Below are 11,017 nucleotides of genomic sequence, written 5' to 3'. Positions count from 1 at the left end.
GATTGTTTTCGGACATGACCATTCGGCCACCCTACTGCTCGTGCCACTTTCTCTCTCCATTCTTTAACATGTCAAAAAAATGCTTATTGAAAATTATAGCTTGCTTAAGCGCAAGCTAGCCCAAATCGGATTATCGTCAATAGAAAGCATTCAACTTCAATGTATGAGTTACTGACCCTAACCATTTCAGAGCGATTATTATGCAAGGAGGTCGGTAGAATCTATTCGTCATCACATGTGCAGTTGCTGCATGAAAGAAAAGTTCTTGACGCGTTCAAGTCCAATCACTATTCCAGCCTTGCGACTCTTAGTAGCTATCACGCGCCATGGAGTTCTGAACCTGCGGATTCTGTTTTCTTTCGAATTTTTACATGCGTCTCAAAGCCCATTGAAAGAGATTCTTCTCCTTGAAATCGAGGACTGGCTGATCGACTTACAGCTGCTGGGCAGGTGGAGCCACCAGCAGTTGTTGACTTCGCTTGAGAAGTTGAGATAAAGCAACTCCGAGGGACCGATATCAAGGTCAACAGCATTCAAATAGAAGTCTCCGTACTTGGATGATTGTTCTTTTCTCTTCACAGAATGCAAGTTGCATCAAAGGGAAGCTTCAAGCTTGGGGAGAGTTTGCAAGATTAATGTCACATGACCAGTCCTTGAGACGACACTGACTTGCAATTCAAACTCCCACGCAGCTTTAATCTATATAATCACCAACAGGCTCTCCCAATATAGCCAACAATGCATCAACGACCTCAGTCCCCAGATACACCAATCCCGACCCACTCAGCGTATCACTTAACACATCCGTTGTCGTACAACCCGGCGTTACCTCCACACCATTAAACCTATCAACCAAGAACCCAAAAGCATCACCAGAACCAGTAATCTCTTCAGTAGCATGCTCTCCCAGCCTATCTCGTACATACTGTATATTAGCACCTTGAGCACAAAGTTTAGCTACCAGCTCATCCGTGTCTGCAACGGGCGAGATCTCGTCCGCAATAGCTTTGTAGGCATAGACGGGCATCTGAGGAGTTCCATGCGCGCCCATTTGACCTGTAGCAGCAAGAACAGATTGCGGGATGGGAGTAAACAACGTTGCCTCTCCTTCGTCGAAGTAAGAGAATAGATCTTGGCCGGCATAAGTGATGGTATCTTGGGCCAAGCACTGTGTAAGTGCTTCTTTGAACGTCGAAGCGTTTGCAGGGTAAAGGTGCTCATTGATATAAGCTTCCAGCTCCGGATAAGCATTTCCTAGGCCGAGAATTCCAGCTGGGATGAGCCCAGCGAAGAGACTCTTGTTGATTGTCAACAGGATGGAAGTGACGTTGGGAACAAGACCGCCAAGAGCAACGCCTTTGAAATTCAGTTCCGGTGCGTATGTTGGCTGGAGCTCGGCTGCCCATTCAGAGGCTAGAGAACCTCCTGAATAGCCCCATATTTGGTATTCGGCTTCAGGAGAAATTGTAGTCAAGTTCCCAGAGGCCAGGGCTGCACGAACAGAGTCGAGTGTTGCTTGGCCAGCCTGTATACCTGACGTGAAAGCTGACTGGAGACCTTCATAATCTGGGAGATTGACTATCCAGCCTTGATCGAGAGCTGCGATGATGAATAGAGTCTCGAGACCATTGGAGCCGAAATTGTCTGGATCGGAACCTAGTTGAACCACATATGATGGAGCACAGTTAAGCCACGCAGCGTCTTCGGCGAATTGATAAGATAGCACTCTCGAAGTGTTGGCATTTTCAGGTACGATGATAGTTGTGACTGCTGCTGAAGCGTTCCCGAGACTGTCGGTTGTTCGATACATAAGTTGATATGAGGCATTGGCTGTAAATGGAACAACGCCTTGGAACGACAACTCGCCAATAGACCTGGTGCGAAGAATGGTTCCAGGTTCTTCGTCGGCCAGTCCATCTGGTGGTGTGTAGAAAGGATCTTCAGTTGGTGGGAGAACTGTAGCGCGAGGTGAGAGGTTGTGGCTGACTGGAACGGCCAGGGCGGAGGCTACCTGCAGCATAGCAAAGCCGATGATTTCCAAGGAAAATCTCATGTTGACGAGACACAGACCTAATAGTCAACAACACAAGCCGAACACGAAACAGCGCAATCCAGAAGAGACTCGAACAGGTGAGAGCAAAGGAGAGAGAGGAGCTACCTAGCTCTTATGTTGATTGGATGTGACTTGGCAAAAATCACAAGATTGTTCTTGCACTTACATCTTTAAGTCCTCGGCACCTCTTCAAGAGAAAGAGGGGAACAAATACTGACACTTGTTGGTGCGTTGCCTCATAAGTGAGCGCGTTGCGATTGGACGATCAACTCCTGGCCGGGTGCTTTAACCTCGAAGCCCTGTTAAGCACGTCTTTGCCAGACAATATTTTTTCAAAAAGTGAGGTCTGCCATTCTGTACTAAATTCCGAGTACGAATGCAAGCGTTGTGCCCGTGAACGTTGCTAGCGGATCATTATCGAGTTGGTCCTCGTTAAGATTCTCCAGCGGGTTGATCTGCAGGTCCGACCTCGCCATGTTCCTCAGGAACAACCCTTAAAGAGTGGGGTCAGCTCAATATTTTGGGCTCGTGAATGTGGGGAAGGATATCTTTCTTCTTTCGGCGACGCTTCTACCCGACTTGCTTCGGTAGATGTGTGTCGGTTAACTTTACCCAACCTATCGTATTGGAAACCACAGAAATTTTCTTTTGCTTACCATGGGAACACCAGCATTTAACCTCTTCAACAGGATTTAAACGACCTCTTTGCGGCGAAAGCTTGAGATGCATCCGCCACCGACGTCGTAAATAACAGGGCCTTTAGTTATTTTAGTACTGGTATCCTATGGATCTGGAGAAAAAAGCGGAAGTGGTATTCCACTTTCGTCTGATGTATTCTGGGAATGGAGGCATGCTTTCTGAGTCAGGACTTTGCGTTGCCGATCTATTTGGCTAGAGCGCCACGATGCTCTAGTTCGCGTCGCCCCGTCCAGTAACGGAAGTCGAGCCAGCCGTCTGTGTTGAACGCCGGACTGCAGCAATGTCAACATGGACGACCAAGAGGAAGAGCGGCAAATTTGTATATATCGCGACTTGCGCACCCCATCCAAGTCCAAAAGTTAGCCCCGAAATTCTAAAGCCCCCCTCTACTTTCTCATCATGCTTCAAGTGCTCTTGCCTGTACTCGTTTCCGCTGCTTCCGCTGCCATACTTTCCTCTCGACAGACGTTGTCTGGAAGTACTGTGTGCGAGCAGATCGCAGGAAGCATCAATGGCACTGTCTATTATCCGACAACGTTGAGCGACAACTTCGTCAACGACACTGAGCACTATATGAGCTCTTCTTCGGAGACTCCAACATGTGTCGTTGAGGTAGCTAGTCCTGAAGACGTTTCCAGCGTTTTGAGCATCGTTGGGCAGACTCGAACCCCATTTGCTATCAAATCTGGTGGACATGCTTCGAATCCTGGATTCTCGAGTACCACAGGAGTATTCATCTCTCTGGTCAGGATAAATCAGGTTACCCTGTCGGCAGACAAAAGTACTGTAGAGGTCGGCCTGGGGAACGTGAGTAGTTGTCTCCGCGCTCGCTCAAAATGTACTATGCTCTAACAGAAAACCAGGTCTGGACCGATGTCTATACCGCTCTTGACGGATCAGACGTCAACGTCGTCGGAGGTCGTGTTATTGGTCCTGGTGTTGGTGGCTTTTCGCTGGGAGGTGGCTACTCGTGGTTGACAGATCAGTACGGCCTGACCTGCGACACCGTCCAAGCCTTCAACCTCGTCCTTCCAAATGGCACAATAACCCAGGTCGACTCAGCACAATCTGACCTGTTCTTTGCGCTCAAAGGGGGCCTGAATCGATTCGGCATTGTGACAAGCATCATCTTCAAGACGGTGCCACAAACGAACGACGTTTATGGTGGCATCAAACTCTATGGCACCGATGCTGTTCCAGACTTGATCACTGCGACGAACACCTTCCAGGATCAGAACACCGATCCCAAAGCTCAAGTAATCCTCACGCTGAACGGCGGCTCGGTTCCTGGTGCCATCCTACTTCTTTTCTATGATGGTCCAGAGGAACCAGCAGCTTTTGCGCCCTACAATAATGTCAGCGCTGCTCCACTCATCTCGACAGTCAAATCCCAATCCTATGCGTCCTTCTCCACAGGTACAGACTCTGATCTTGAAGCTGGATACCGTGGCGCTTTTCATACCATGATGACCACAAGCCTCACGACAGCATTTCTGACCGCTGTTTACAACGAGACAACCTTCTACGGTGACCTTGCTCTCCTCAATGGTGGCAATCTCATCTCTTATGATGTCGAACCTTTCTTGAATTACGGGCAGTATGCAACCGACTCCGCATTCCCGCACGCAAATTCTCCATTGCCACTTAACTTATACTACTCTTGGACGCCCGAAACCGAGGATGAATACTGGAGAGGTGTAATGCAACAGAGTATCGACCATCTGATTGAGGTCGCAAAGGCGGAAGGTATCTTTACAGAAGATGCGTATGCATATCCGAATTATGCTTTGAGTACATATTCTGGCGCGCAACTGTACGGACCAACGAATGCGGCAAGATTGAGAGAGATCCAGGCAACATATGATCCAAATGGTGTTATGACACTTGCTGGGGGATTCACCTTTTAGGTTATATACATTTACTCTTCCTCTAAATCAACATCCACTTCGTACTCTTCATCTCGATCCGTTTTAGGAAAGCTTGCATCGTAGTAGGTAATCCAATCTCTAGCCCTTAACGACGCCCCACGAGCTGCGATCGCGTAGTGAGGCACGCAAATTGTTCCTGCGATCTGGGGGATATGGGGACCATGTGGACCTGCAGCCCGCTCCGCTCCAAGTCGTATAGTGTCGGCATCGTATCCTTTGTCAAGGAGAATGAGAGAGTCGACAGGTTTGTACCAAGACGTGTTGGGTGGAGGGTCAGATTTCATGGCTAGTAGATCGTACCCAGTTCCCCAGCTTTCCAGATATTCCTTCAAAGAGTTCTGCTTTACATTGTCCGTCTTCTGGAGCTCTGTGAAGGCCGCTGGATTTTGTCAATAATGCCATCTCTGGAAGTCTTTGAACTCACCTGCGAAGTACTCGGCCATCAGATCGTTTTGAATCAAGGCAGTGCGGATACTCTTACTTATTGCCGCCATGTACTGCTCCTGAACATGTACGATGTCTTGACTCGTAACATTCACAATTCGTAGTCGTCCAGATGGCTCCGTAATATTGATGCTTGTGTCTTGACCGATTATGGCCTGAGACTCTGCTCGTCCTATCCCATATTTGATCTCGTTTCGGGCCAAAGCAACCTCCTGGGCAATATCATCGAGTCCAGCAGCTATTGGCCAACGCCGGTCATCTTCTGTCACATTTGCATTTGCATTGTATGCAAATAAGACACGGAAAGTCAGATCCTTGATCATCCTACTTGTTCCCATATCAGTCATTCCCACGGATTGCTTCGGCTTATAAGCTTTTTCTTGAATGTCCCAGGCAGCATAAACAATATCTAGATGATATGATCCATGGTCGAGAATAAGTACCGAACCTCCTTTAGGTGCCGTTTTGGCGGCTATCTCAGCCTTTACATGGGGTTGTTCGTAGAGTTCTATATCTGCAAGTAGACATGCTTCGTCGATGAGATCTCCCCACTCGTTACGTATCCAACCTAGCACAGAAACTACCGCTAATTTGATGGTAATATTATTCTGTAGGCTTGACTCTTTGATATCTTCAAGAATCTCGAAAACAGAAAGAACGAAACCACTTCTTGATAAAAGTGTTGTTTGCGGCCACCGGAACCATTTGGGCATCATAGCTCTTAATCGTCGTTGAGATAGCAGCTTATGATACTTGGACTTCGGCTTCGATGGTTCGTAGTTGTATTCAGTTTCCGCAAAGCAGACATCGAAGAAGGCTTCAAAGCGTCCCAACAAGGGCAAGAGTTTGTAGCACGATTTTTGAGTGAAGTCTTCAGTCCATCTCTTGACACGTGACCAATACTCTTCAGCGAAGGCTCCTTCTAGAACGAAGTCATTCTCGTCATTAATGATGTCCGAAGTACCGTCCCACGTATCTCGTTCCGTGAAAAGAGTGTAGATGTAGCGGCTGTATTCATTGCCCGGTTTTGGGCGAGCAATAGTGATGGTGGTAAAGTTCTCGGGCCCATCCGCATACACCGCAACTCTAATCGTACAATGTATAAGTGACAGTACTGATAAGTGAGCCAAGAGATACATACGCGTGGTCATGGGAGAAGTCAATGCCAATAGGCTGTGGTCTGCCATTCTAGTACCGATCTCCTCGATGGAAGTCGCATAATGCTGATGGAACAAGGAGTACAAAGACAGAAAAGAGTGGAAGTATGCAATCCAGCATACGAAAGTAAGATTTCATGATGAAAACGCGTCCGTCATGTACTTGTGGGTAGGTATAAAGAGATGGAAGTTGAGATGAAGTTACCTTAACTTGTACTACCTAAAAATACGTACACACGTGATATGACCCACTTAAATAGCTGCAGGCTTCCAAACCGGCCTCTTCCAAATCCTAAATTCTCAAGATTTGTAACAGTATTCTTCGCCTCAACCTCTAAGGTCGATCGTACATTCAGATCCCGTGCTTCTCGAAGGCAATAAACAAGTTCTTCTTCCTTCGAAGGGTATGGACAACTTCTCACACGAAGCTCGAGGTTTCTGACTGACAAGCCTACAACCCCGTTGAAGTCCAGCAAATCATAGTTTTCTTTCGCGTATGTTCTTCTTCAAGTCAGACCTATTTACAGCAAGTCATGAGACAGATCTCAACTTGTCGAAATGCTTCTATTTCCCTCATCATCAACAGAATGCCATGTTGCTGAAATTACTACAAGCATAGTCATAAATGACGCATTTGATGCCTGTCGCATTACACTTCGACCTTCAGTTGCTTTTCACCTCTGGTCGCACAGTGCTGGACTTACAAGATGGTTGATATCGCATCCTCTCTTTACGGTTCCTTCCGCATCACAATAGCTCCCAAAAGGAGCCATTTGGCACTTCTAGCGATCATCATGAATCAGCATCAGTTCTGGTATCTTTGCGTTACGGATATGGCTTACCCCTTCATACACGGTGCAAGCAGGTCCGATGTCTGTCCCATTGGCAAGTGTGACATCGGATCTTGAGAGTATTGGTGAAGCCGAGACAAGTGGAGTTGCTAGTGCTAGAGCAAAGCAAATGCTTTTGAGTTTGAATATCATCCTAGACGTTGTCAACTTTGCTTGTCAGATCATCGGAAAAGGGTCTTCGGATTATTCTTCTCTCGACGAGATGAGGACAGTCTTGCATTTTTGCGTCTGGACTCGACGTCTTGAGAAGTTCTATTTGATAGTGCACCAATAAAGGCTCAATCTATAAACCTCGTTGTGGTGCCATTCACATCATCTTGGCAAATTTGGATAAAGTGCCTGGGTTTTCGGCCCGGCATAGAACACGACTTCAGTCTGCAGTTCGTGTGAAGATCAATGACGTACTCTATTAGTGTCCTACCAGTAGACAATCTCGAGGCCCTTATCTAGCGATGCTCAAGCTCTAGCCATCGTGCTGCTCAAAAAGGGTTTGTCGATCTCGTGATCCACACGTGATGCGATTCTCAGCTTTGCAGGTTATCTCATTGTAACAGCCGAGAATGCTACTAAATTATCGCACTGTTCAACATTGATTCTCTTTCTCAATACTGAGCCGTGGCGTCGAATTCGACTTCTTGCACTTCTCAGCCACATGAATCAAAAGTAGACTAGCTTGACTTCCCTTGCAGCTTCCCGACTTCTTGCACTTCAACGCCTGCATAAAAACTTCGTCCAATCGCGGTCCATCCATGGAACATGTATGGGAAACGCACATTATTCTGCAGAGAGAAGCTGTATATCAAGACCCCGAGCCTTGTTGCACATCTTTTAATATGTGGTCCATATTCTTCTATAGGAGCCTCTTGGCCTCGATTGCGGTTCCCATGACTTTCACGTTTACAACACTTCATGTGCTAAAATAGTACCTTGTTCTGTTGGCATCCAAATGTTGCTTGGTATCATGGAACCTTCGGATTCAATGACTACTAGCCCTACTTTATCGATTCCAACGTCAAGGTCCAGTCAATTGTCTCTGGCGAGCCCGGTCGGAGTCTCTTCTGCGTCTACGTCCAATCGAAAGCGGAAAATAATACAAGAGAAGAACGACGGATCATCCACTTCTAAGCCCCGAAAATCTATGGGACGACCGAAGAATGGCTGGACACCTTCTAGGAGACGCAAGCTTGTGAGGCTCTATCTGATGACTGACTTGGACATCGACGAGCTTGCCAAGACCATTCGTTCTGTCCGCTTCAAGCCTTGGCATGCATCCACTTCGAACGATCTTATGTACTTTACTGACATTCTTCCAGCAAAAGAGACATCCAAAAACAGCTCAACAACCTCCTGCAAGCAAGACCAAATCAAGTCAGATCCAAAGGAGACATGACAAAAGAACGCCTGCGAATGTTGAGGGAATGCAAGCATTTACGATCTCGAGAACGATTTATCGTCAAGTCAAAATTACAGGAAGCGTCCTTCCCATCCGAAATCGACGGCTATCTGGCATCTTTCGAGAAAGATCCCGAGCTTTCCTGTCAATTGTCGGATCCACTCAATGCTTCCGCCTTTCCTCTACTTCACCACAAACAACTAGAAAATGACCCAACTCCTACTCCAACTTTCCAACCAGTTCTTAATGATGCTCTGTTTCTGAGAGGCGACATTGATTCTGCCAGTGTCGCATCTGTCAACACATTGGATGACGAGGTGCATTCATTCAAATCGAAGCTTGACTCGGTAAGCCAAAATAAACCTCGATTCATCTGTGCTGATTTTTATGGTGTTGTCCCAAGGCCGAAGCAGAGTCAACCAGCCATGCGTCTTCTGAATACCAGCCAATCAACCCCGAAAATGACGCTGATGGTAAAGACGATGCCAGCATCATTTCGAGTACAAAATCTACACGCTCGCTCATCAGCCTCACGAGTCTGAAAAGGCGATTACAATTTAGATACTCAACCTCTGACCTAGGCGACATCAAATCTCTACTAGGAAGGCTCACGATATCTCGATCGTCCGAAGTATCATATCCTCATACCATTACAACTCTGAATATACAGCCTATTCCAGCACGAATTGAAAACCCAGTCGTCTTGCCTGGCATATATCCTCAGTATTGCTGGGAACATATTTGTCACAACGAGCTTGCACGGTGCGACGATATTAGGTTACCTTGTAATCGTGGTCCTATCTATCAACCCTTGGGCCTGGAAACTCACAGATCGATACATCCAAATGTTCTATTCAGAATTCGGACTTGTGCAGTACGAGAGGAGGATCTCGAAAGCGTGGACACATTTGGAAATTCTGTCCTCCACATCGCTGCATGTCTAGGAGCAGCGCCAACTTATCTAACATCCATGATCATTATGGGCGCCAACATCCACAGCCTCAATAACGCGGACCAAACATTCCTACACTTGATCAGTCTTTCGGACATCTCAGCCATCAGAGACTTTCCCGCTCTCCTTGGAGCGCTGGTCAAACGACGCTTCAATTTCCAGCAACAAGATCATAATGGACAAACAGCGCTGCACTCTCTTACTCAGTACTCGACTCCTTGGAGAGTTCTTAGTGGCATGCTGCAGTCTTTTCAATTCCATGGCATTGATCTACCAACTTCTCGGGATAATCGAGGATATACTGTGGCCGAGCAACTACGGGAACAAGGCTTCAAATTGAGTTGGCCATATGATGAAGAACACTTCTTGACCACGCCCGATGTCGCATCTCAGCCTCAGCCTCAAAAACATCTCCGTGTCTCTTCATATCCCACAGATCCCCAAACAATCAACTCCAAATTTCTCCTATCAGCGAGCCCCGAGTTACTGCAGGAATATGAAAAACACGCAGAACTCCTACGTGTCATAGTCCAAGCCGGCAAGAACCCCTCCTTCGAAGACTCAGAAGGACGAAACGGCCTACACTGCTTAGCAGAAGTCCGTCTCGACCTCCCAACTTCAAAGGAACCAAATGATGGTATCGACCCTGCTCTCAACAGTCCTTGGGAACAATACATGGAACAACTCCTCCTCGCAGGCGTAGACCCAAATCGATACGACAAACACGGCTCCACACCCCTCATGTCATTCATCACCCACTGGCCCACCAAAGACGAAGCCCTTACCACCGCGCTCCTCAACCGCCTCATCGCCGCAGGTGCCAACATCCACCTCCGCAACCGACTCGGCGAAACAGCCCTCCACATCGCAGTCAAACTCGGGCACCGCGCAGCAACCAAAGTCCTGCTCTCACACGGAGCGAACGTCCACGCAAGGACTAGTACCGGTCACGGTATCCTCGCGCTTGGAACAAGGTACAGCAACCGAGCTGTGCATGATGAGGTTTTGTACGCGCAGATTTCGCTGTGTGTTTGTCTTGTTGCTAATGCGGGGGCGGTTTCTGCGCCGACTATCTTGCATGAGTGGGCTTCAAGTGATTTTAGGGTTCTTCCTGATCAGGGACCTAGAGAGGAAGGGAGGAGAAGCAAGGTTGACAGGCATGGGGTGCCGGTGATTGGTTAGATCTTTTGCTAAGTTTTAGAGCTTTTCTTTTGTGTTTGTTTGCAAGGGTTTGGCGCGATTCGCGCTATTCGCGCAATCCTCGCTCTTGACAGCGATTTGGGTACGGAAGCCTCGCTACTATTCTTAATCCCAGCATTCTATTTTCTTCTGAATTTATCTATTTCTGTCAAGAGAGCAAAAGCGCTTCTGTAGCTGATCCGCTTTAAAACTGGTGCTTATTAGCGTTAAGTAGATAGAGGTTCCTAGAAGGAGTCTAAAATTATCACGATTCTATAGACGGCAACTTTAAAGTCTCATCACCTATTCTTCTCGTTCACTGTGACCATTCCCCTTTCCTGATTCAATGATCAACACTCAC

General features: G+C 47.3%; 4 protein-coding genes across 4 annotated transcripts; 2 read left to right on the top strand and 2 right to left on the bottom strand.

The window, feature by feature from the left end:
- Positions 1 to 613: 613 nt before the first annotated feature.
- Positions 614 to 2,362, bottom strand: LY89DRAFT_453432 (secretory lipase-like protein 1 precursor). Its single transcript, XM_018207625.1, has one exon. The coding sequence runs from the start codon at positions 2,051 to 2,053 to the stop codon at positions 695 to 697; it is 1,359 nt and encodes a 452-aa protein (XP_018075094.1). The 5' UTR covers positions 2,054 to 2,362; the 3' UTR covers positions 614 to 694.
- A 545-nt stretch (positions 2,363 to 2,907) lies between these two features.
- LY89DRAFT_771757 (FAD-binding domain-containing protein) lies at positions 2,908 to 4,659 on the top strand (the record flags this gene model as incomplete). The annotated part of the gene is made up of 2 exons (XM_018221891.1): positions 2,908 to 3,559; positions 3,616 to 4,659. The coding sequence occupies exons 1-2, from the start codon at positions 3,152 to 3,154 to the stop codon at positions 4,657 to 4,659; spliced, it is 1,452 nt and encodes a 483-aa protein (XP_018075093.1). The 5' UTR covers positions 2,908 to 3,151.
- A 182-nt stretch (positions 4,660 to 4,841) lies between these two features.
- Positions 4,842 to 5,943, bottom strand: LY89DRAFT_453457 (uncharacterized protein). Its single transcript, XM_018207626.1, has 2 exons — positions 5,109 to 5,943; positions 4,842 to 5,059 (listed from the first exon to the last, which is right to left on the bottom strand). The coding sequence occupies exons 1-2, from the start codon at positions 5,838 to 5,840 to the stop codon at positions 5,024 to 5,026; spliced, it is 768 nt and encodes a 255-aa protein (XP_018075092.1). The 5' UTR covers positions 5,841 to 5,943; the 3' UTR covers positions 4,842 to 5,023.
- A 2,343-nt stretch (positions 5,944 to 8,286) lies between these two features.
- Positions 8,287 to 10,871, top strand: LY89DRAFT_716070 (ankyrin; the record flags this gene model as incomplete). The annotated part of the gene is made up of 3 exons (XM_018218245.1): positions 8,287 to 8,318; positions 8,446 to 8,872; positions 8,929 to 10,871. 3 exons carry the CDS (start codon positions 8,287 to 8,289, stop codon positions 10,657 to 10,659), a joined length of 2,190 nt encoding a protein of 729 aa, XP_018075091.1. The 3' UTR covers positions 10,660 to 10,871.
- Between the last annotated feature and the right edge of the window lie 146 nt (positions 10,872 to 11,017).

Source organism: Mollisia scopiformis (genome assembly GCF_001500285.1).
Source record: "Mollisia scopiformis unplaced genomic scaffold LY89scaffold_6, whole genome shotgun sequence".
In the NCBI taxonomy this organism is placed as follows: Eukaryota; Fungi; Ascomycota; class Leotiomycetes; order Helotiales; family Mollisiaceae; genus Mollisia; species Mollisia scopiformis.
The sequence above is the reverse complement of the archived record's forward strand: the minus strand, read 5'-3'. Positions and strand labels throughout refer to the sequence as shown.

Bases quoted from the DNA above. Each gene is read 5' to 3' on its own strand.
- LY89DRAFT_453432 (XM_018207625.1), bottom strand. From the start codon at position 2,053: ATGAGATTTTCCTTGGAAATCATCGGCTTTGCTATGCTGCAGGTAGCC.
- LY89DRAFT_453457 (XM_018207626.1), bottom strand. From the start codon at position 5,840: ATGATGCCCAAATGGTTCCGGTGGCCGCAAACAACACTTTTATCAAGA. The intron at 5,060-5,108 runs GCAGGTGAGTTC...GACAAAATCCAG, and splicing joins ATCTGATGGCCGAGTACTTC to CGGCCTTCACAGAGCTCCAG.